Here is a 24,700-nt window from a genome sequence, read left to right on the forward strand (position 1 = left end):
CATTTGTATCTGATATTATTTATTGAGTCTCCCTCTAAAGGAACACAAGCTTTAACACAACTGTTAAGACTCAACAGAAGGCCCTGGCGCTGCACGCAGCTCAGGAACGTCGTGGCTGGTAACTACGAGTTGTGCTCAACAGGAAGAAAGGGAAAGAACCTGTGCCTAGCTTGTGGCAATGGCAAAGGACACTTTTTTCCAGAAAGGGTGGTCACATGGGAGGGAAGACAAACTTGGGACAACGGACAGGACCATTTGTGAGGCCCTGAGTCTAGCCTTGCGTGAGGGAGCCACCTGAACACCTGCAGGCCAGCACATGCTGTGGCTGGAGGCTGCTGCCCTGGACACAGCTGAGCTACACCAGGGACAGCCATCCAGACAGCCCCGGTAAGGTGGAAGCACCTGGCCCTGTGGGACTGTGTGCAGACTCTGTTCCAGCCAGAGCAGACCCAACAGCCCACTGCCTGCTGCCCCAGGATGCAGGAGCCATGCAGGCACCTGGGGTCTGGACCCCTTGCCCTCTGTGGTGCTGGTTAGAGAGATGGTGGCTGATGCCAAGGTTCCTGCCTCTTCTCTGTCACTGAGGCACAGGCAAGAGGGAAGGAAATGCCTCGGAGGAGGCACCTTAGACCAGCACTCACCACATTGGACCACAGCCCAGTGGTGGGTCAGGAAAGGTTTCGAGGGCACCACGAGCCTTGGGGTATGGAACAGAATGAGGGAGAGGAAGCAATGGGCCCTGCTGGACAGTCCACCGGGGTGAATAGCGCCTCTTAAAGCCTGTTTCAGTGATGCTCGAGTAAACCAAGCCCTACTGGGAAATTCTCACCGGTCAGACACACCAGGCCCACAGTGCCCAGGCTGCTTCCTCAGGTTTCCCAACGCAGACTGGCATTCCTCCTGGGGACAAGCACAGGCTAACCATGAGCCAGGGCACTTCAGTGACCCCCAGAGAAGTTAAAACCTCCCTAAACGAGAGGAAGCCCTGTCTTTACCTACCAAAGTGAGCTTCCCCCCAAGAGCACAGGAGCCTTGGCCCTGACACCACCTTAGGACAAGCCAGGGAGAAGCACTGCTGCCTTTTAAGGGCAAGAGGTGCCCCATGCCCGTCCCGAAACTCGGGTCTGTGGGGATCCCTGCTGGCAGACTGGGGGACAGCATGTAATGGCCCTCAGTGGGGTCTGCTGCTGGACTCCAGGTGCGACCGTCTGCCAGAGGCCAGCACCCTGGGGTGGTCTCCTGGCTCAGAGAAGGTCCTCTTGTAGCTCCGCCCGTTGGCTCCCCCTCGGTGCCGCTTACAGAGGTCGCCATTCAAGATGTCCTGGATGTGCTGCACAATCAGGTTGATGGCAACTGCAGACAGACAGTGGGTGCTCAGCTGTCCTCCCTGCTGCGCCATAGGACTCCTGCTGGTGTGGGGCCTCCCCCTCCCCAGGGGCCACACTCAGCCTGGAAGGAAGGCCACTAGCCAGGTCCTCACAAGCCACCACACATTTTAGGAGACAGAAACCACAAGACAGGATGTGAGACAGTAAAACTCAGCAGCTCAGTTTGCTGCGGGAGCCTAGGCTGCTTGGGAGCCTGGTTAAAGCCCTGCCCTGTCTGTGCTGAACTCGCGCCGCAGATAGACACTGGTGGGCCTTGTGCACTTGGGAATCCTCAACAGCAGAGGCATGAGACAGCAGTCCTGTGTGGTGGCTCTGGGAGGACCTGGCCGGGCAGTTTCTTACCCATATTGTCAACCCCTCGAGGGATGATGACGTCAGCATACTTCTTTGTCTGCGAGACACAAAGGGGTTCTCATAAGATTTCTCCTCCCCAGGACTGTGTAAGAGTGGGGGACCAAGGTGGGGTGCCCTAGGATGCTGGTGTTATCAGCAGGTGGGGAACAGGGCACAAGTGTGAGAGAAATGGGTTTTCAGACAGATGAAAGGCGGTACCGGAAGGCAGAACTCCTCGAAGGCGGGCTTGACGAAGGTGGTGTACTGGGTCAGGATCTGCTCTAGGTCCCTCCCGCGGTGCACATCCCGGAGAACTGCGGTGACAGGAAGGAGGCACCACGGTCAGCCCTCCCTCAGGACTCACAGCCACCGCAGCCAGGGCTCAGAATCCCCAGATGCACTACCTCTCCGAGAGAGCCTGACGTCAGAGTCCGTGTCCACGAAGAGGCGCAGGTGGAACATGTCCCGAATCTCCTGGCTATAGAACACCAAGATGCCTTCGAACAGAACCACGTCTGCAGGATAGACCACAGTGGTTTCCGGCAACCTACCAGGCACAGAGGAAGCAATGGGCCCTGCTGGACAGTCCACCATAACACCAAGGAGAATGACTCTGGGGAGAGGACAGATGTAGGCAGTGATTCACAGAAATGTGGCAGGTCCTGCCACGGGGCAGTCTTTGTAGGAACCCAAAGGGGACTCCCTAACCAGCTCTCTTTTTGGACCTCCTGGAAGCCACCTGCTTACCTTGAGTGGGTCACAAAATCGTAGGTTGGGACTTCAACAGTTTTGCCCTCCACAATGTTTTTCAGAGTCCTGTGCATCAAATCATTATCAAAAGCATCTGCAGAGATGAAGCAAAGGGCAAGACAACCCAGCTGCCCTTGTGCCACGGACAGGAGGGCACCAGGGATACTGAGGACCCTACAGGACATTCAGACTAGAAGCTGCCCCTGCAGTTTCTATTTGTTAGTGACAGAGTCCACTGCAGTTTTACAGACCACACAGGACAAAGTTGCCCAGACTGCCTTCAGGCAGTGCACGGCCCAAGCTGTCCCACGAGGAAGCTGCAGCACACTGGCCAGCAATGGAAACCAGGGAGTCGGGCCTCCCTCCTCTCTCTTGCTGGGAATAATCAGTGGGAATGCTGCTTTGCAGGCCTTCTTCCTCCATATCGCTGGGCACACTCTGTCCCAGAGATAGCAAGCACCTTCCAGATCGGGGAAGGGCTGCAGGGCCCTGGGCCCTAGATCACCCACTGCTTCCCACAGCTGGCTTCCCTGAGGACTTTGCCCCTGGGCAGGTGGGTAAGGGAAAGGCCACTCTAGACAATGGGGTGTGCAAAAGACCTTATCAGCAGCAAGCTGGAGGAGGGAAGGCAAGGGGATTTCAAATGGACTGAGCAGTGGTCTCCAAGGCCCCTCCTGCCCAGGTTTCCTGACTGGCTCCAACCAAACTCCTGCAGGGCACCCAGGCCCAGAGAGCTGGTCCAATCCTCCTGACTTGACTTGCAGGAACCCAGAGGGGAGGCCCTCTGCAGGACATGTGGATAACTTCCCTGACCCCACTGGGGCTGATCCCTGCACAACCCAGGCCCTGGCAGCCTGCCTGGGCAAGCTCTCTGGGTGTACCTGGGTGGTCGAAATTGTACTGTCCCTTCAAGGCCTTAGCCTTCTGCTCCGCGGTCAGGACCTTATAGAACCGGTCCTGGCTCAGGATGACCAGCTTGCGCTGCCGGTGGTCCACCTCGTTCTGTCCCAGTAGCTCCATGATCTTCTCACACACCGTGGACTGGGGACACATAAACAGCATCCCCCGCTGGCACGGCGGGCGACTCCGCCCGCAGGGGGCTTCCGCCCACCAGCAACAGGTGGCGCGGGGTGAAGGCGGCAGGGACCTGCGGCCCGGGCGGAGAGGGAGCCCGGGGTCGCCGCCCCCGCCCCGCCCCGCCCCGCCCGCCGGCCGCCCGCTCACCTTCCCGCTCGCCGTGCCGCCGCTCACGCCGATCAGGAAGGGCCGCGGCTGCGGGCGGTCAGCCTCGGGCCCGGCGGCCCCGCAGTCGCCACCTCCCGCCGAAGCCATGTCGGCCCCGCTGCGCCACAGCGCCCGCCGCTTCCGGGGCCCGCGGCGCATGTGCGCGGGGGCGTGGCCGCGCTCGGGGCGGAGCCTCGGCGCGCTCCGTGGGGGCCTCGCGCCCCGCCCGCGCCGCCTGCCGCACGTGCGCGTCCTGCGCGGCCTCCGCGGCGTCGCGGGCAGGTGTCCTCGAGCGCGCAGACCCGCGCTGGGCCGGCAGCGCGAAGGGCGGCGGAGGCTCGCGGGTGGGCTCCCCCGCGCCCGGCTTCTCCCTCCCGAGGGAGGCGAGGCGGCGACGGGCGGGCGGGCGGCCCCAGGCGCCTGGCGCACCTCGGATGCAGGGGCTGGAGAAACCCGCGGACGCCGGGGCCACTGCCGCGTCACGTCGGGGTGATCGCCAGCTCAGGAGCGCTGTGGGCCCTCCGGCGGCCAGCGCGAGGGAACTCTTGACCTCTGCAAGCCTGCGGAGGACGACGTGGGGCCTCGGGCCCGGCCGGGTCCCGCTGGCCTCTGGCGGGCGCCCGGGATGGCGCGGGGAGGTTCCGCCAGGAAAACGGACGGGGACACCCGCCCCCGGCACCTCCTGCGCCCGTGTGTGCGGTTCTGGACGGCCTGTTGGGGACCCCGCCGGCACAGGCCGGTTACACTGACCGCATTTTATGTATTTTATTTCCTATGTTTTTTTTCCTTAGTATTTTTATTGCAACGTCATGTGACTTAGAGGACTGTTTACAAATGCAGTGCTCGGCCTTTGAGACAATTAAAAAACTTTTAAGAACTAGAATTTTAGGGCTGGGCTGGGGCTGGGGCTGGGGCTGGGGCTCAGCGGTAGAACGCTCACCTAGCATGTGGGAGGCTCCGGATTGATCCTCAGCACCACCTAAAAATAAATAAAATAAAGGTATTGTGTTCAGCTACGACTAAAAAATATTTTTAAAAAAGAACTAGAATTTACATAGTGGTTTGTTTGACTTGTTACTATAGTGAAAACTGAGGGAAGAAATTTTGAAGCAGAAATACAATGATTTTCACACAAAGAGAGACTTATATTCCTCCCTTACATCATACAAAGGGAGGTAAAGGGGCTGGGGTTGTGGCTCAGTGGTAGAGTGCTTACCTAGCACATGTGAAGCACTGGATTTGATCCTCTGCTCCACATAAAAATAAATATAATGAAAGGGAAGAAGAAAGAAAAGAAAAGGAAAAAGAGGAAAAACGACAGAGGATAAAAAATGTGGCATAGGGCTGGGGATGTGGCTCAAGCGGTAGCGCGCTCGCCTGGCATGCGTGCGGCCCCGGTTCGATCCTCAGCACCACATACCAACAAAGATGTTGTGTCCGCCGAACACTAAGAAATAAAATGTTAAAAATTCTCTCTCTCTCTCTCTCTCTCTCTCTCTCTCTCTCTCTCTCTCTCTCCTCTCTCACTCTCTCTTTAAAAAAAAAATGTGGCATATACACAATGGAATATTACTCAGCAATAAAAGAATAAAATCATGGCATTTGCAGGTAAATGGATAGAGTTAGAGAAGATAATGCTGAGTGAAGTTAACCAATCCCTCAAAACCAAATGGCTAATGTTTTCTTTGATCTAAGGAGGCTGGCTCATAGTGGGGTAGGGAGGGGGAGCATGGGAGGAATAGATGAATTCTAGATAGGGCAGAGGGGTGGGAGGGGAAGGGAGGGGGCCGGCGGTTATTAGTGATAGTGGTATATGATGATCATTATTATCCAAAGTACATGTATGAAGGCATTAATTGGTGTGAATATACTTTGTATACAAAAATGCATTACGATTCCTTTTACACATATAGAGCACAATTTTTCATATAATGCTGTTAGCCAATCCCAGAAAAACAAATGGCGAAAATTGATATGAAAAATTGTGCTCTATATGTGTAATAGGAATTGTAATGCATTTTGCTGTCATATATATATATATATATATATATATATATATTCATAATATATTCATATATATATGTGTGTGTGTGTGTGTAAGGAAAAATCTTTTTTTTCCCTTGTTTGCAGAAAGGAGGGAAGCTCTAGGTCTCAGCAAATATGGAACCAACCAGGTCAGTTAAGGGCTCAGCATCTTCTCTTCAGATGTTTGAATCCTGTCTTGCCTTTCCCTTTCCTTGTTGCCAGCAGCACCCCAGGGAAATGGCCTCATGGTTGGCTGAAGTCCTGCCACCCACATGACAAAGAACTAACTCTTGGATCATCATTTGGGCCCCTGTTGGTTCAATTTTGGTGTCTGTGATGGGCTCCCATTCTTGGACTCGTCACCACCTTGGAGAAGTCCTTTGACACTTCCCATCTATTCTTACCCCCTGTGCAATCTTGATAATTCGGGTCAAAGCTCCTTGAGCATCTCTCTTCTCCTCCTGTCTTCTGATTCCTCTTGGTTGCTCACTGGAAACCTTGGCGCCATTGGCACCGTCTGGTTTGGGCCCAGCATACTGTCTGTTACTGTCATTAATTGCTTCAGCCTTGCCCTTGACTCCTGTTCATTTCCTTTACTCATAAAATATGTTTCAAAATCAGGGATCATTCCCAAAATCCGACTCAACTGGCCCATTTTCATGGCATATGTCTTGCAATGAAACTGACTGTATTTCAGCTTCTCTAGAAGTGCTTCAGAATCATCCAGCTTCAGCTTGTTAACGTCACTGTCACCCACACCCAGAAGTTTGCTGAGGAAAGGCTGTTTTGAAAGGTTCCAATCCATCTCCATGTTCCCCTACGTTGATGAAAATCACTGGATTTTTTTTGTGGCAGCAACTGCTGAGTCCCCCACCTCCTTTTGCATGACCACCAAGTTTTGTCACTGTTACCGAGGCCACTTTATCTTTAAAAGCCTTAGCCTGGGTTTCAGACGCCTGCCCAGTGTAGGTGTCTGTCACCTGAACAGTGTCATCAGGTTCTACAGCGTGAGCAGCTTGAAACCTTTCTTCAGAGAGTCCTCTTGCTTGTGGTGGCCACTTATATCAACAATAATAATCTCAAATTTTTCATTTTTAAAATATTTATTTATTTTAATTTTTTTAGTTGCAGATAGACACAATACCTTCATTTATTTATTTTTATGTGGTGCTGAGGATTGAACCCAGTGACTTCCACATGCGAGGTGAGCCCTCTACCACTGAGCTACAACCCCAGCCCTTTAAATATTTATTTTTTAGTTGTAGGTGGACTCAATATCTTTATTTCATTGTTATGTGGTGCTGAGGTTTGAACCCAGTGCCTCGCATGTGCTAGGTGAGCGCTCTGCTACTGAGCCATAGCCCCGCCCCTCAGATTTCTCATTTTTGGATTTCTCCACTCTTTCAGGAGCAATGGAGCAGTTCTGTGTAGCTTCCCAGAGTGGAACTCTCACCTGGGTGGCATCAGGCTTTGCCTGGGCAGAAGCCCGTTGGGACATGCGGTCGTTCCAGCCTCCCTGGCAATCCGGCAAGCATGGTCACATTCCGTTTTTCCTTTGATGGGTGTCCTTCTTAAACTCCAGGGTCTGCAGCTCCCAGGGTCTTTAAAGCCAGCATGCTGACTCGCCTTTTCTTAAGACCAGAGCAGTAGCAGACGCGGTGTGTTCTCTAGTCCTCCTCCAGTGTGACATTGGCATCCCCTTCCAGAAATGCCGCCTGTGCTTCTTTTGGCACAGCTTTTAATACTTCCTCCTTGATAAGGGTGGCGCTGCTCAGCGAACGTACCACTGATGCTGGTATTCCAAGATCCGCTAGAACCATCCGGAAGGGTCTAAGCGGTGCCTATAAGGAGTTCTGCTGCAGTGTGAAGGACTGGAGAGAACACGGGCTTCGGGGTCCGAGGTTACATACTGGCTGTGTTACTTTGGGCAAATTACTTAATCTCTCTGAGCCTCTCTTTCCTCACCTTCCATTCAGCTGATGAGATGAGGAGACGGCATCACTCCGTGTAGTCCAACCTTTCTGGAAGAGGATGCACTTCTGCTTCCCGGCTCGGGGCTGCTTTTCTTCAGCTCACCTCCCATAAGGATTCCTGGGGTGTTTTGGTGTTTTGTTGTTTTTTTTGGCTTTAGTCTTCTACCTTTGAATAACTGCAGCAGCAAAGTTAGTGGCAAACTAGGTCCTCTCGGGGCACAGTCAAGGGAAGAGAGTCAGATCTCAAAGTCTGGCATTTGGGGACCTACACCCCAGGGAGGACTCCCTCCCAGCTCTGGCAGCTCCCTAGAGACAGCAGGGGTTTGGGGTGGGGGTACATTCTTTATGCACCAATCAGCCAAACCAAGCCTCCTTCAAAGGCTCTCACACCCCTAGTCAGGATTTCTCCTGCACTAAATCACCCCAGGCTCAGGTGCCAGGCAGCTAGAGACAGCCCAGAGCCCTCTGGGACCACTCAACTGGGAAGCCTAGCCTGTTGCCCCTGCCTGCCTCCTTCCCCCCCAAAGCCTCAAGGAAGGCTCTGACCCAGCCTCTCTCCGCCTTGCTGCCCTGCCTCCTGACCCAGCCTGGGCTCCTCGGGTGGCCCTGTGTGGCCCCAGAGGTCGCTTCCCTAGGAGATGGAGTAAATCTTCCAGGGGCTTTGTCCTCCCCCTGGGGCTGCTCAGCCACACCTCTGCACGTGAAGTCCAGGCACAGAGCAGCCCCCGGAACACAGTGCGTCCTCGCCATTGGTGGGCAGAGGTGCCCAGGAGCGGCTGGTGCCCCAAATCAGCCAGTTGTTTGTATGGAGGAACGAGGTTTCCTCCCCGTTCTTCCCTGACAAACCGCTGAGGCAAGGGCGGGAAGCAGAGGGCAGAGCGTGAGCAGGGCCGTCTGTGATGGAGCAGCAACTCCTTCCTTAGATGTTTCTGTTTCCGCTTTATCTCGGGTCCTAGCTGCAACCTGCTAGTTTCTGCTTCTGTAATCTCGCTTGCTCAGCAGCTGGGGCAGGAACCAGAGCTGCCTGGGAAGAGGAAAAGGTGTTACCGCTGTTGGCCAGTGACAAGTCCTTGCTTCCCCGATGTTGAAGAATAACACCAGAAAAGCACGCGCCGAGGCAAGGCCAGAGTAGAGATTAGAAGTTTATTAAAGGACAGCAGAAAAGACTTCTCCCGGAGGAAGAAGGGGACTCAAGAGGTGGAATCCAGTTGGCGGGCAAATGTGTTCCCCTTTTTATAGGTTTGGTGATGGAATGTAGGTTGGAGGGCCCGAGGGGTGGGACACAGGTGGGCCAAAAGGGCAGGAAGGACTTTGGGGATGGGCTTATCACTTCTCTGGGATGGGCTATCTCCAAATCTGTTGGGGGCTGTTCATTAACACTTCTTTGAGGTGGACTTTGGCCTAGGGCCTTTTCGGGACTTCATTAACATTCCATGAGTCCTCCTGTGTTTTCCCTGAGTCATTCTCAGCATGGCCTCCATTTTAGATTTCACTCCATGTTAGACCCGATTTACCTAACTACACTGTCTACCTAACTTTAAATCTGGCCTCAAAGGGATCAAGGCCACTTGCTTGAGAAAGTCCTACAACCCAGAAGCCTGTGCCGGTAGAGGGTGGGGCTCAGCTGTTGGAGGAGCCCCCAGAGCCCCCACCCTTACCCTACTGAGTAAGCCCTTGCTCTTTTGCACCTCCCAGGACCCCTTGTCTCTTTCCTTTGTCATAATTTTTTCATATTTTCCTGTATTTTCGGTAACAGTGACACTGCTGGCGTCTGTCCCATGTGCCTCCTTGAGCCTCCCAGGGGACTGGCAGACCCTGTAAGAGCCAGCCAGGCTGCTGGCTAGTTGTCCTCCCAGGGTGAAGAGACACTGAGGTGTGGTGAGCCCCTGGGGCAGGCCCAGTGCCAAGAAGCCATCAAGTCCTGGGTCCACCTGCTCAGGCCTCTGGACTGCAGTGGCCACCACCACGCAGATACCCAGCCCCTGCTCTCTAGCCCGTCTGGGCACCCCCCACCCCCACATCTTGTGAAGCACAAGGTTCAGGAGGAAATCCTGGTTCGCTCCATTATTTGTCCCACATTTATGAACTTGTACTGTGGTCTGCCTCTTCCCCCACCCAACCCCAAAGCACCTCTGGACCAGCAGCTGGACAGGCCCTTGGAATGAAGAAAGGCCTGGCAGGGGGTTTGCAGCAGGGGCCCACATTTAAGCTTTCCAGAATGGCCTCCTGCACTTGGTAATATGCATTCAAGGTTCTTTACCGCTGAGCCCCAGCCCCAGCCCCTAGAGGGTTTTTTTTTTTTTTAATCTTTTAAATTCTTATCTATTTATTTATTTTTGAGACAGGGTCTTTCTAAGTTGCCCAGACAGGCCATAAACTCATACTCCTGCCTCAGTCTCTTAAGTAGCTGGGATGACAGGTGGGTGCCATTACTGAAGCAAAAATTTTATTTTTAAGAAAGACGTGGCTGGGCGTGGCACTCTGGGCTGACAGTGGTTCCTTCCGTCCTTCACCCTGAGCCCTCACTCACTGCTGCCTGGCTGGCCTCGGGCGAGGTGGCCCCACCCACTTGCAGCAGGGATGTGGGATGCGCAGGGCGGGTCTTCTGGGCTGTGTGCCTGCCCGGATCTGTGCAACTTGGAGGCTGATGTTAATTCTGGCGGGTTCTCTGGGGTTGCCCCTCTGGGCCCCCCCTGCAGCCTTCATCTCTGGGCAGTATTTCTAAGCCTTCTCTCCTGTAGCCTGGGCCCAGGCTTCCTCCCTCTTTCTTTCTTCCTCGTTGGGGTGATGCTTCCTGAGAAAGGCAACGGGAGGTGGAACTTTTGAGATCCTGAATATTCTACCTTTATTTTGTGCTCTGTTGATCTTTTTGCTTGGCTATGGAATTCCAGTGGGTTTTCTGATTCTCTGTTGTTACAAAACAAAGCACTCCAATACTTAATGGCTTAAGATGCCACTTGTTCTCTCTCGTGGTTCTGGCATTGATTGGCATGGCTGTGGCTCTCTGGGGGCCGCTCCATTGGTGGCAGCCAGATGGATGTGGGCCTGGGGTGACCTGTGGCTCCCCTGCACTGGCATGCCCGTGCTGGCTCATTTGCATGGCTGGCTCGTGATGTCTCTTATGAATTCAGCTGGGGCTGTCACCAGGCTACCCACAGTGGCCATCACCCCAAACGCTCACAGTGTCCTCTCCTACAACTTGGGCTCCTCGCAGCCTGGCAGCTCAGGTCCAAAGGGCATGTCAGGTCTTCCACCGCCCTTTCCCCGAAGAGGGCCTAGGGCTCTCTAACCCTCTGCACTACTAGACGCTGAGCCACCCCCAGCTGTGATGGCACAGGGAGGCCCAAGCACAGCTCCTGCTAGCTGCCCCTGCACCAGCCACCAGCTGTGCTGGCAGATGCCAGGCACACCCTTACTGGGGGCTTCAGTGGAGGAAGTCACGCTGAGCCCCAAGGTCTGGCGTCACCACCAGGAACCTCAGGGAACCCAGCTTGTCTACCAGCCCCAGTGGCTATTTGTCCTTCACTGCCCCCCACCAGGGTGACCAGCAAAATCTGAAACACTGCAGATTTGCACATGGATCTGACCAACCCAGGAGTGCAAATGGAGCCAATGGAAAATGAGCCATCAAGGTCAAGTCCATTCCACATAAACACTTAACCAACAGTGAAAGTATAAATATGAAACCACCAGTCCAGCCTGGCTGCTGCCCTGAGCGGCTTCCTGACTTGAGAATCACAGTAGAAGTGTCCTGTCTAGAATGTCTTCCAGGGTGTGGGGTTTGGGATTGGGCAGTGTTTGGGTAGCATCCTTAAACCAACTGCTATGGCGCTGTTATGAACTAATTAGAATATGGTTGGAGAAAGAGGGGACTCCCTAGAGTGAGAGTACACGGCTTTTAAAAACATTTGTTTTAATTGTAGATGGGCACAATACCTTAATTTTATTTATTTTCATCTGGGGCTGAGGATGGAACCCAGGGCCTCATGCGAGGTAAGCGCTCTGCCACTGAGCCCCAGCCCAGCCTGAGCCCATTGCATCTATACTGGACCACAGAAGTCATCTGGGGTCATTTCTGCCATATTCAAAAGGAACTGGCCACTGCAATTAGAAATTCATTCTCCTCAGAATTTTGAAGCATTCGTCTGTTGTTCTTTTATTTTCAAAGTTCCTATTGAGAAATTCAGTGTCATTCTGATTCTTTCTTGATCCAGTGTATGAAACTCACTTTTTTTAACATTTATTTTTTAGTTGTAGGTGGACACAATACCTTTTTATTTTATTTTTTTAAGTGGTGCTGAGGATCAAACCCAGTGCCTCAAGCATGCTAGACAAGAGCTCTACCCCAAGCCACAACCCCAGCACTTGAAACTTACTTTTTTAAAAATATTTTTTAGTTGTTAATGGACCTTTATTTTATTTATGTGTATGTGGTGCTGAGAATTAAACCCAGTCACAACTCCAGTGCCTGAAACTTACTTTTTTCCAATGAAAATTTATAAAAATTTTCTTTGTTCCTTATATTCTAGAATTTCACAATCATATCCCTTTGGAGTGGCCAATTTCCTGTGTGCTGGACCCTTAGTGAGCTCTGTCCATCTGAAGATTCAGTCCTGGAAAATTTTCTTGGACTCTTCATTTGATGTTTTCTTCCCCTTTGTGATTCCTTATTCTTTGTGGAACTCATATTTCTCGGAGATGAGTTGTCCTGGGCTGTCTCTGGAATGTTTCCCCTTACTTTTATATTTTTCCTCTGGCAGACTTTCTCTATCTCTACCTCCCAACTTTCTATTGAGTTTTGTGTTTCATTTTTGCTGTGAAATTCTTAATTCTCAAGAACTTTTTGTTTTATGAATTTTTTTTACAGCATTCTATTCTTGTTTCATGAGTGCCTTCTCTAATCTCTGGATCTTTTTTTCTTGGCAGCACTAGGGACTGAACCAGGAGTGCTTTACTCCTGAGTTACATTCCATTCCCCCTACATCTTGCTCAGTGGTCTGAGTTAGCCTTGAACTTAGGATCTTCTTCAGTCTCCCAAGTAGCCACAGCATGTGCCACCTACTTGGCTTTTTCTTGGGATATTTAACAGTCCTTTTTTAAAATATTATTTTCCCTGACTCTTCTTTATTTTTTATTCCCTCTAAGCTTCTCTTCCCCCATTTGTTTGTGTCTCCTCCAGGTGAGCTGCTTCTTCAGATCTGTGGTAAGTGGTCCCTGATGTTCCAGGACTAGAAAGGTGGTGGGGCTTCTGCGAGCAGGTGGGAGGTTATTTGGCTGGGGATTTTCACTGAGGAAACACCGATAGGTAGTTTTACATCTTGCTCTTCTCCCCTGGGGGATGTTCGTGGGAGAGGACTCTCCTAGTCTGCCAGGAATGTGGAAGCCTGTCCACAGGATTTCTGGGAGCTGCAGTAACCACAGGAATCATTCAGAACAAGATTCTTTTCAGGGTGGAGAATTTTGCCACTGGCATTATTTAGAATTATTGTCACATAGTTAAGACCAGAGCCACTTTTAGTCATCTACTCTTGTCTTTGAATTCTTTTCCAAGGTTGCCCACTTGTTGCCAGCCCCTAGGGTGGACCTCACCCACCTTGTGCCCTGAGTGTATTGCTCTGTCACATCAACTTTGTCTTCATGCTAAATCTCCTCTGATTAACTTTGCCTCTTCTGTTGTCTGTAAAGCCAGCTCCCTACAGTGAATAACTTTGTGTTAAACACTCCACGTGGGTTCTGTTTTTCCTGGTCAGATCCTGACTCACCCAGAGTTGAATCTTGCAGTGCTGATCTGTTGTCTCTCCCTCATGGTGGGCTGTTCCCTGTGGGTTCTGCCATTGGGGACTGTGAACTCACCTCTGAGTGCTTTTCCCATGGGAAATCTCCCCAGCTTCAATGGGGCTGTGTCCTGCTTGAGGAGTTTTGCATTTGCTTTGAGTAAGTCCCACAGCTCTTTCCTGGATTCCCACCTTCAGGCCTTTTTTATTTTGTGATGCTGGAGATGGAACTCTGGGCCCTGCCTGTGCTGAGCAAGGGCTCTATCCTGATCTACACCCCTGGGCCTGCTTTTTAACAATGTTTTTTCATCTAGAAGTTTCTAGGCTGCCTGAGGGCAGGCTGAGTGTGAACACAGTGCACGGGTGCAACCCCGGACATTTTATGTCTTCATCCAGACCCAGCTTCCCTGTCACCTCTCTTGGTCCTATCGCTCAGTCTCACTGACCCGGAGTTCCATCTCCAGTCCACTCCTGGGGTAAGCCGCAAGCCCTGGACCTCTGAGACCGCTGAGACACGCAATGGCTTCCGGGCCCATCTTTGCTGACTCTGCATTCTCGGCTCCTGGGGAATCTTCCTCGATACCTACACATTCAGCTATGGATGCAAAAAACTGGCGCGAGAGTTGTTTATTTGTGTTTCCAGATGATTGGACTGGGATCTGCTTCAGGTGCCCAGTCGGTTACATTTCGAGGGGAAGTCTCCTGCACGATGTTCTAAGTCTCCAATTTCACATGAAAATCCACCTTTCTACCTTCTTCTGGCTGGCTGGGTGGGCTGGGGAGCCCCGACGTCCCTCTCCTGGGGGCCTCCCCCAGTCCTCAAGGGGGCAATCGCCTGGGCCGCTGGCCTCCCCAGCACCCCCGCCCCCCACTCCGAAAAGCGCTGCGCAGTCCCGGCGCAGACAGGTCCGCTGCGGCGGGCCTCGAGGCAGGTTGGGGCCGAGCGCCGGGTGCGGGGTGCAAGGAGCCAAGTGTTGACACAGCCGTCGGCAAACAAAGGCGGTCAATTATTAACCGGCCGCGCTGCCGGCACCAGGAAACCCGAGCCGGCGCCGCAAGCCGAGCCGGCCCGACGGGAGGCGCCGGGCGGGGAGCAGCGCATCCCGCGCGCACCGGACGCGGCTCGCGCCATGGACGCAGGTGAGGGCCGCGGCGGGCGCGGGGCGCCCGGTGGGTGCGGGAGGGCGCAGGAGGGGGCTCACGGAACCCCTGCCCAGGGCCTGGCGGGGGGCACCAGGATGCTCCGTGGAAAGTTCGGGAACTCTGGCCTGGCCTCCCCCCCCCCCGCACGTCGGGCGCGTTCCCCACCCGCCCCAGCGTCCCCTGTTCGTCCTGCATCTGGGGACCCTGTTCACGCCTCTGGCCAGGCTGAAGTCCTGGAGCAGGGGAATGGGACCCCGAAAAGGGGGACAGAGAGAGAGGGAGGAAGATGGGGGTGAAGAGCCCGCGGGCGAGTTGCTGCAGAGACCGAGAGAGGCGGGAGGCGGGATGGGAGGCCCGGAGAAGACGGGCAGAGGAAGGTGGCACACTCGCAGGGCTCCGCCTCGGCCAGCACAGAAGGGGCCCAGCCGGGAAACAAGACCCCTGCCCTCGGTGGTGGCGGGACGGTGCGGAGCCCTGATGCCCTCCACTGCCACCTCCGGCCCCGCTGACCTGCAGAAGCTGGGATGACCGCACCCAGATCCTATCTGCCACCTGAGCCAGGGGATGCTGCCGGGAGGGTGGCAGCGAAGGCTGGCGGTCTCTCCAAGACCCTAACTTCATCCCCGTTTTGCAGCCCAGGCTGTAGCCCAGGCCTCCCTTCCTGGCTGGGATGTCCCAGGCTCAGGTGTCCAAAACCTGAGAACCCCAGACCAGGCCCAGCCGCCTGCAGATTTATTTACTTTGCGGCCCTATCTCGGTGCCATCGGGCCAGGTATTTGCCCTGGCGGGATCCAAGGAAACTGTGGTTTCTGTTATGATAACTGGGGCAGGGTCTCGACATTCCTGTGACAACACCCCAGAAGGGATCTTGCTGGCTGAGGCTCTTGCTAGGAGCCTGAGCTCCCCGCTGTGAAATGCCATCATAAAAACAGAAGCGCTCACAGGTGAGGACAGCGGAGAGGAGCTCTGGGAGCAGCCTGGTCTGTGTTTGCTGTTATTTTGGTTGTCTTGGTGCTGGGGATGGAGCCCAGGGCCTCACACATGCGGGGCCACCCTCTACCACTGAGCCCCCGCCCCAGCCCCACTGATAGTATTTAAAATTACTATTAATGTTATCCTTACTTTACAGATGGGGACACGAGGGCTCAGAGCATTTCACTCCTGTGCCACACCTGCTTGTCAGGGCTAGCTCACCTGGGCAGGTGGTCTGGGGATGGCCAGGGGATCCTCTGAGGTATCTCATCCTTACAGCTGATCCTCGGGGTACCTTATCCTCCCTGGCCCCGCTGGAAGGCTGCTGTGGTGCAGATTCCCAGCAACACAAGATGTCAAGCCCCAGTGTGCAAGCATTTTGTTTTTATTTTTATTTTGTGGTTTTGAGGATGAAATCCAGGGCTTCATACACACTAGGCAAGTGCCCTATTACTGAGCCACATCCCCAGAACCCATCTTTTAACAATATTTTTTTAGTTGTCAATGGATCTTTATTTTATTTATTTGTATGCAGTGCTAAGGATCAAACCCAAGACCTCACACATGCCAGGGAAATGCTCTACCACTGAGCCACAACCCAGCCCTTCCCAGACTTCTTTATTTTTATTTTGAGACAGGATTTCACTAAGTTGCTGAGGCTGGCCTCAAATTTGCCATCCTCCTGCCTCAGTCTCCTGAGTAGTTGGGACTACAGGCTTGCAGGTCTGTGCCCGTGGCTGGATTCACTACTTGACATAATGATTTGGAGATAGACCCACGTTGTGTCAAGGGTTCATTTCCATTTGATTGCTAAGAAGTTGTATCAGTAAGCTGTTGTTGCATAACAAGTTACTCCCAAATTTGAAGCTTAAAACAATAAGCAGTGTTTACTGGAGAGTTTCTACAGGTGAGGATCTGGCTACAGTTGAGCTAGCTACCTGGCCTCTGAGTTCCTCACCAGCTACTGGTGCTCATCTGAAGACTCAGGAGGAGCTGAAAGCTTTGCTTCCAAACTCCTTCATCTGAGTGTTGGCAGGTTTGGTTCCTCCTGAGCTGTGGAGTAAGGGCCCATGCAAAATGGGCCTCTGCGTGGGGCTTCTCACAGAGCCTTGCTTCCTCTTGGAGTTACCAGAAACAGAAAGAGAGGGAACACCAAGCAGGAGCGGAGAGCAAGTGAGGAGAAGCCACAGGCTTTTAAAATCCTACTGGTAGATGGGTGCAGTGGTGCAGGCCTGTAATCTCAGTGGCTCAGGAGTCTGAGGCAGGAGGATGGAGAGTTCAAAGCCAGCCTCAGCAAAAGCAAGGTGCTAAGCAACTCAGTGAGACCCTGTCTCTAAATAATATGCAAAACAGGATTGGGGATGTGGCTCAGTGGTCGAGTGCCCCTGAGTTCAATCCCTAGTACCAAAAACAAAAACAAAACAAAACAAAGACCCCTACCCTTAGCAGGGATATCCTGTGTCTCAGCTGTGTCCTCTTCATGAGCAAGTCATGCGTGCAGCCCCTATTCCAGGGGAGGATTCCCCAAGAGCACCAGTTCCATGAAACAGGAATCACTGGGGTCCATTTCAGATGTATGAAGACAGCACAAATGACTTACCCATGCATTTTTATGTGTGTTGGATATGTGTGTTGTTTCCAGTTTGGAGACACTACCAAGAGAGGTGATACAAACATTCATGAGCAAATCTGTGTGGTCATATGTTTTTCTTGGATAAATATCTTGAGTGGAATAGCTGGATCATATGGTAGAGGTATGTTTAACATTTGAAGGAAGTGTCAAGTTTTTTCCAAAGTGGTGATACTGTTTCACTTACCCACCAGCAGTTGTGTATGAGCTCCAGTTATCTTACTCCCTTCCCAACATACGCTAAGGTCAGTTTTGTTGTGTTAAAAATTTAACTGGGGGCTGGAGATGTGGCTCAGTGGTAGCACGCTCGCCTGGCATGCGTGCGGCCCGGGTTCGATCCCCAGCACCACATACCAACAAAGATGTTGTGTCCGCCGAGAACTGAAAAATAAATATTAAAAAAAAAAATTCTCTCTCTCTCTCTCTCTCTCTCTCTCCCCTCTCTCACTCTCTCTTTAAAAAAAAAAAATTTAACTGGGATTGGGCATGGGAGTGAAAGCCTGTATTTCCAGCTACTTGGAGGCTGAGACAGGAGGATCAGTTGATCCCAGGCGTTCAAGGCCAGCCTGGGCAACAAAGACCCCATATAATGTCTCTATTCTAAAGGGCATGTGGTGATGTCTTCTTATAGTATTTCCTTAATGACAATGACATCTTTTTATATGCTTATTGACCATTCAAATATCTTCTTTGGTGAAGGGTTTACATGTATTTCACCTACTTTCTTATTGAGATCTTTGAATCATAGAGTGGTAAGACTTCTTTATACATTTTTTTTCTTGCTTTCTTGCTATGGTCAAGACACCAGAATAAGTTAAATAGAAGTCAGAAAATGGTGATCCTTACCTTGTTTCTGATCTTGGGGAGGATGGAGGAACTCAGTCTTTTACCTTTAATGGTTTTCTTTCATGGATGCCCCTTATCAATTTGAGTATGTTCTTACTATTCTTATTGCTAAAAATTCATGTGAGTATCTTTGCTAATGGGCATTGGATTTTGCCAAATGCTTTTTTTCTCATCCATTGAAATGATTCTATATTTTTTCTCTTTATTCTTCTAATATACTGACTGATTTTCAAATGTCAAACCTATTTTGCATGGTCCTGTTTGTTTGTGATTTTGGGAGGGAGTTGATGGTGGGGATCACACCCAGGGCCTCACACATGCCAGCCAAACACCTGGCTACAGAGCCACATTCTCAGCCCATGTATTCCTTTTAATATTTGACATGCAACTATTTAATTAAGGATTTTTTTCTTTTTATTCATGAAGGATATTGGTCTGTGTTTTTGTTTGTTTGATGGTACCAGGGCCTTGTGCATGCTAGGCAAGTGCTCTGCCACCAAGCTACACCTCAAGCCCTTTTTACTTTTGAGGCAGGGTCTCACAAAGTTGCCCAGTCTGGCCTTGAATCTGCTATCCTCCCATCTCAGCCTCCCTAGCAGCTGGGGTTACAAGCGTCCACCACCACACCTGGCTCTTTCTTTTATGGCAAGTCTCTTAGTTTTCTTTCATCTGAGAATGGTCTTTGTTTTACTTGCAGTAGGCAGGATTCCAAAGATGATCCCCCAAGATTCCCACCCCCTGGTTAAATAAAACACTAATCTCATATCAGTATTGTTTAACTACTATTTTTGTGGTGATGTATTTATTATGCAACAGAAAGCTCAAGCATTCCTTTTCCTGGAGAGTGTTAAATCAAACACTAATCTCAGTATCTACAAAGGGATTTGACAGATGTTATGGGAGGCTCAAGTCAGTTAACCTTAAAACAGATTTTTCTGGGTGCTCCTGACCCACTGAATTGGAGAAGGGATGGGTACACAGCTCAGTGGTAGGGTACTTGCCTCGTGTGCGCAAGGCCCTCTGTTTGATCCCAGCTACACAAAGAAGAACAGAAGGGGGAAAAAAAAACAGAGACATGTTTCCAACTGGTAGCAGAAGGGGAAGACAGAATTTCAAAGTATGAAAAGGATTTATGTGCCCTTCCTGGCTTTGAAGAGATGGAGGGAGTCATGGGAGAAGAACGAGAGTATCCCCTGGTTACAGAATGAGCCCCGGATGATAGCCAGGAGGGACACAGGAGCCTCACGCACACAGAACTGGATTTTTGCTAACAACCCAAATGAACTTGGAAATGGATTCTTTCCTAGACTGACCGATAAGAGCCTAGTCTGCCTTATATCATAATCTTGGCCTTGTGACACTCCAAGTTGAGGGGGCCTGACGGACAGAACGGTGGGCATTATAATAAGTATCGTTTATTTGTGGTGATGTATTTATTATGCAACAGAAAGCTCAAGCGTTCCTTTTCCTGGAGAGTGTTTTCTTTCTTTTGGTACTGGAGATTGAACTCAGGGGCACTCAACCACCAACCCCTGAGCCACACCCCAGCCCTGTTTTGTATTTTATTTAGAGACAGGGTCTCACTGAGTTGCTTAGGACCTCACTTTTGCTGAGGCTGGCTTTGAACTTGCGATCCTCCTGCGTCAGCCTCCTGTGCTGCTGGAATTGCAGGCGTGTGCCACCGCGCCCAGTTTTTCTTTAGCTATCAGGTTCTGTGTTGGCGGCTCTTTCCTTTCAGCACAGGTTGACCCACTGTCTTCTGACCCCTGTGGTCTCCTGGAGATGTGTGCAGGGCTCTCCCGTTCTTCCTCTGCCTTCGATCTGGCATCCTCTGCCTTTTTTCATAGCTTTGTTATTATCGTTAATTCTGAGAAATTTAATGATGATGGAGCTAACATAATTTCCCCATGGAGTCCCTTTTTGGATTTCCTGAATCTTTATATTTATCTATCACCAAATTTGGGGATTTTGCAGCCATTATTTCTTCAAAAATATTTACCCTAAAATGTCTTCTGGAACTTTTCCCCAGGCACACCAGCCCTGGTGGGTATTACCACACAGTCCCCAAGTCTTTGTTAATTCTTTTTTCAGTTTTCCCCCCCATTCTTCTGATTGGTCTGTCTTGAAGTTCATTGACTCCGTTTGTTTCTTCAGGGCTTCTATTGATGTCCAGTCATTGCACTTTTTTTAAAAAAAAATATTTATTTAGGTGTAGGTGGACGCAGTATCTTTATTTATTCATTTTTTATGTGGTGTTGAGGATGGAACCCAGGGCCTCACACGTACAAGGCAGGTGCTCTACCACGGAGCTACAGCCCCAGCCCTAGTCAATGCATTTTTAATTTCAGAAATTATGAATTTTAGTTCAAAATTTCCATTTAGTTCTTTAAACAACAACAACAACACAGAACTCGAATTTTCTGCTGAGAACTTATCCCAGATGGATATATATTGGACACTAGGTCCTGGTGTCCAATCTCTGGTCATCTCAGAATTGGCGTCTATTGACGATCTTTGCCTTGAGGATCAGTCATATTTTCCTAATTCTATTTTATATGGAAATAACCGTGGATCTGCCCTGGATGTGGTGAATATTACACTGGCAGGTTCTTGGTGCCTTTAGAATGCTCTGGAAATGATGGCTTCTTGGTTGCCACGGTCACCTGGTTGGCTCACTCCACAGCCTGTTTTGCTCCTGGGTTTCTAGTCATTATGTAGATCTGGGTTCCTCCCCTGCACCGGAGCCAGGGTGAGCCCAGGTTGGGGAGCTTCCTTCTGGAGTGACGAGGATCCCACTTTGCCCAGAATCAGGAGTTCCCAGGTAAATCTAAGAAAGTCCTGAGCAAAAAGGTTGGTTGCCCAGCTCCACACAGGAGTAGGAGATGCCCTTTTCTGGCTCTTTCCATCTGCAAGGGCCCTCCCTGTCTCCTCTGGCTGGAATGACAGGTCATCTGTTGAAGTTTCAGTCACCCCTTCTGCTGCATGTCCCATCCTGTGACTCTGGGGCTGGAGCTCAGAGCTTGGAAGGAAAGAGTTGGAAAACTGAAACTCTGCTCTTGAAGCTGCTTCTGAGCGTGGACTCCACAATCTGCCTGTAGTTGTTCACTTTCCAGTGCCCTCAGGTGGTGGTTTTGTATTTTGTGTGGAGCTTTTCTTTGTAGCCAGCTGGAGAGATTTACCACCTTCCCCATTTCTAAATGCACAGAGAGGGCCCGTAAGCACATTCCCGATGTTGCGCGGCCATCCCACCCCTCCCCAGGTTTTCATCCTCCTGGATGCTCCACTACCAAGGTCCCATGCCTCCCCATCCCTCCCTTGGTCGTCTGGAGATGCGGTTTACAGGTCCTGATTGCAAGCTGTCAATGTCCCATTGCCCGCAGACGCCACGTGGCCAAGCCCAGACTCCAGAGGTGGTGCGCAGGGGGGTGTGGGTGTCTTGGAGCCGAGGCCCTGGCTGATCCTGGCAGCTGGGACAGGGCTCAGGGGCTCCTTGCCCTTGGAGTAAAGAACTTGCCGGCGAGAACCGGGCGCTTGGCACATCCACGGTGGGGCAGGGTCTGCTTCGTCCCGCCGGAGGGACTGCGTTTTGGGGGCGTGAGGGGCAGAGTCCCAAGTGGCCCGGTGGCCTCTTGGGGCTCACAGCCTCCTTTCTTTCCAGGTCCCGATGTGAAAGGGGGCGATAGCCCCGCAGACCCGGAGGACCCGCGGGGCCCCGCGCCCCCAGCCCCGGAGGAGCCCCGGAGCCCGGCGCCCCCTGAGCGCCCTGCGCTCCCGCAGCTCCCGCGCCGCCCGCAGCTGCTGGCCGAGGACGGCGGGCCCGGCGAGGGCGCGGCGGCGGCGGGGAGCGGGCCGGGCCCCGGGGATGCCCAGGTCGCGCCCGCAGCCCCCGCGCAGCCCGAGCGCCCTGCCGGCCCGGGACCCACGGCGGCCGGCGGCGGGGCACCCATCGGCTTCGAGGCCGAGCCCCCGCCCTACGCGCCGCCCGAGCCCAAGGCCGCGCCACCGCTCTACCCGCCCTTCCCGCAGGTGCCCCTGCTGCTCCAGCCCGCGCCCGCCGCGCTCTACCCGCCGCCCGCCGCCGCCTACCCCTTCCCCGTGGTGAGCCGCCCGCGCCGCCCGCGCTCAGCCCCCCGCGGCCCCTCCACCCGGGCGCCGGGCCAGGGTGAGGCCCCCGCGCCAGGGAGCCCCCGCGCTGGGCTCTGAGGGGTGCATAGGAGTCTCCGGGAGGAAGGGCCAGGTGCAGGCCCACGCTGGCGCGACCCGTGGGGGCCGCTTGGCTCCGAGGGCCGGGAAGGGAAGAAAGCGGCGCCCGCAGTGAGCGCCCAGGGGCTCGGCTCAGGGGCCCACCCGGGAGGTTCCCCTAAAGAAAAGCCCAGCCACAGCTGCCAGTGAGAGAGCTGGGGCTGCCGTGGGGGCATGTGGCCGCGGCCCCAGCCTGGACCAGGAGTGTGTGAAGGGGAGCCCAGAGGACTCCCTGGGGCTGAGCGGCCAGGGTGCAGGAAGGAGAGGCACCCCTCAGGGACCCGTCCTCGGTGGAGGGGAGGCTGGGACCATGTCTGGGGCTTGGTGGCCTCCCTTACCACTGTGGCCCTGCTTCCACAGTACCACAGCCCTCTGGCTGCTGTGCCAGCACCCCCCTCAGTGGAGCACAGGCCTCTGCCCAAGGACTACATGATGGAGTCGGTGCTGGTGACCCTCTTCTGCTGCTTTCTCACTGGGCTGATCGCTGTCGTGTACTCCCACGAGGTAGGTGGGTGGGCCCAGCCCTTCCCTGCATGCAGCCTGCAGTCAGTGCCCTTGGAGGTCTGCAGGCCCCTCTCCCAGCAACAGGGCCTCTGGTGTATCTCTCAGGAGGGGTGGGAATTGGGAATCTCTGTGTGGGGACCTCCTCCCCTGTCCTGTCTGTGCCCCCCACTGCTCAAGATCTACTCTGGAAAATTCTGCTAAAACAATTCAAAAGCCAGGCATGGTGGCACATGCCTATAATCCCAACAGCTTCCGAGGCTGAGGGAGGAGGATCACAAATTTGAAGCCAGTTTCAGCAACTTGACGAGACCCTGTCTTGAAACAAAGAATAAAAATCGCAACGGAGGTGTGAATGACTGATAAGGCCCAAGGTGTTCCCCCAGTGGTGGCTTGTGTTTTAACAGGTGGTGAAGTCCACTCTTCTGTCCATCCACCTCCATCTATCCTTCTATCGGGCTGCCCAGTTTACCCACCATGACCTGCTAACACCCATCCATCCACCCATCCATCCATCCGTCAGTCCATCCACACACCCTCTGCACCCACCAGCCCCATTTCTCCCCCCACCACCACCTTTCCTCTGGGCTGCGGTCCATCACCTTGCCCCTCCGCCCTCCATCTCCCTGTCTTCCCTCCTTCCTGGTGACATTGCTGACCATATGTCCTGCAAAGAGGCCCTGGGGAGTCAGTGATGCCAACGCTGGGACATTCCAATACAGACAAGCCCCTGGGGGCCAGTGCTCCAGGCTGACCTGGTCACAGCCCTGGCCTTGCTCTGCTGTCTGGCCCCAGGCATCAGCGAGCCAGGACTGCAGGGAGGGCACAGCTGTCAGGACAGCTTGGAGGCGGAACCCCGAGGCACTGGCCTGCCCGATTCTGGCTCCACCCCAGCAGTGAAGGCCCTGTGCGTCACTTTGCCACCCAGAGCCTTTCCTCATGCGCAGGGTGGCGGCATGAGGACCCCACCTGGGTGGCTGGGAGGTGGCTGGAGATGAAGCTGAGGGCTGCTGAGTGGCAGGGACCGGGCTATCTCTGCAGGCTTGTGGTCCCTGAGCTCCCTGGGGTGTCTGTTTTCAGTCTGTGGAACAGGCCTGTCCCCAGGGGTGCGGGAAGGCCTGGGGCTCCGGCTCGCTCACCCCGCGCTGGTCCTGTCTTGCAGACCCGTGCAGCCCTGGGCAGGGGCGATCTCGTCCAGGCTGCGGAGGCCTCGCGGAAGGCCCGCTCGCTCGTGCTCTTCAGCTTGCTGTTTGGGGTCTTCGTGTCCACCAGCTGGGTCATCTATGTTGTGGTGGCCCTCTACCTCCCCTGAGGCTGCAGCTCCTGCGGGGACACCAGGAGTCCCAAGGATAAGGGGCCCGGCTGCCCTGCTTCTGTGGACACTGCTCCTTGCCTGTGGCCAGCTGTCGCCCACAGAGGACAAAGAAGAGGTGGGCTCTGCAGCCCTCCAGACTGTGGCTGGGCCTCAGCCCTCATCAGTGCCCACTGAGGCTCAGGCAGTGTCCTAACCTAAGGTGGCCTCAGAGCCCAGACCTACCCTGGGACAGGACCTGCCAGAGCCTGTCTCCCTGTGTCTCCTCCTGGGGCCTCCTGGCACTCTTGTCTCACCCCTGTCCCTAGGAGACCATCAAAGGGACCAATGTTGTCTTCAGAGCCATCTGGAAGGATGCTGCACCTCCAGCCACCCCTACCTCCATCCAGCTGGGTGATGGAGCTGCCAGTGTGGACTCCCCGGGGAGAGTGGGGAGAGCCAGTGTGGACTCCCCGGCTGGCTGGGCCCTCCTCCCTGCACCGTGCCAGGAGACAGGGCCTGCCACGCCGAGCCCATGCCCAGAAATTTAAGCTACTAGTTTCAGTCAACAAAAATGATGCCCTGTTCGGAGCTTCACACTGCCCTGG

The 24,700-nt window shown here is 53.4% G+C and overlaps 2 protein-coding genes and 1 pseudogene across 2 annotated transcripts; 1 reads left to right on the top strand and 2 right to left on the bottom strand.

Moving 5' to 3' along the window:
• Positions 1-13: 13 nt before the first annotated feature.
• Uck1 (uridine-cytidine kinase 1) lies at positions 14-3,837 on the bottom strand. The gene is made up of 7 exons (XM_026386560.1): positions 3,696-3,837; positions 3,353-3,512; positions 2,469-2,565; positions 2,126-2,268; positions 1,941-2,035; positions 1,731-1,779; positions 14-1,353 (listed from the first exon to the last, which is right to left on the bottom strand). Exons 1-7 carry the CDS (start codon positions 3,801-3,803, stop codon positions 1,172-1,174), a joined length of 834 nt encoding a protein of 277 aa, XP_026242345.1. The 5' UTR covers positions 3,804-3,837; the 3' UTR covers positions 14-1,171.
• Positions 3,838-6,018: 2,181 nt separating this feature from the next.
• Positions 6,019-6,870, bottom strand: LOC113181096 (signal recognition particle subunit SRP54 pseudogene; annotated as a pseudogene).
• Positions 6,871-13,986: 7,116 nt separating this feature from the next.
• Prrt1b (proline rich transmembrane protein 1B) lies at positions 13,987-24,113 on the top strand. Its single transcript, XM_077797365.1, has 5 exons — positions 13,987-14,135; positions 14,324-14,607; positions 21,717-22,156; positions 22,661-22,804; positions 23,964-24,113. The coding sequence occupies exons 1-5, from the start codon at positions 13,987-13,989 to the stop codon at positions 24,111-24,113; spliced, it is 1,167 nt and encodes a 388-aa protein (XP_077653491.1).
• The last annotated feature ends 587 nt before the right edge of the window (positions 24,114-24,700 follow it).

This window comes from Urocitellus parryii, chromosome 4 (assembly GCF_045843805.1).
Source record: "Urocitellus parryii isolate mUroPar1 chromosome 4, mUroPar1.hap1, whole genome shotgun sequence".
Classification (NCBI taxonomy): domain Eukaryota; kingdom Metazoa; phylum Chordata; class Mammalia; order Rodentia; family Sciuridae; genus Urocitellus; species Urocitellus parryii.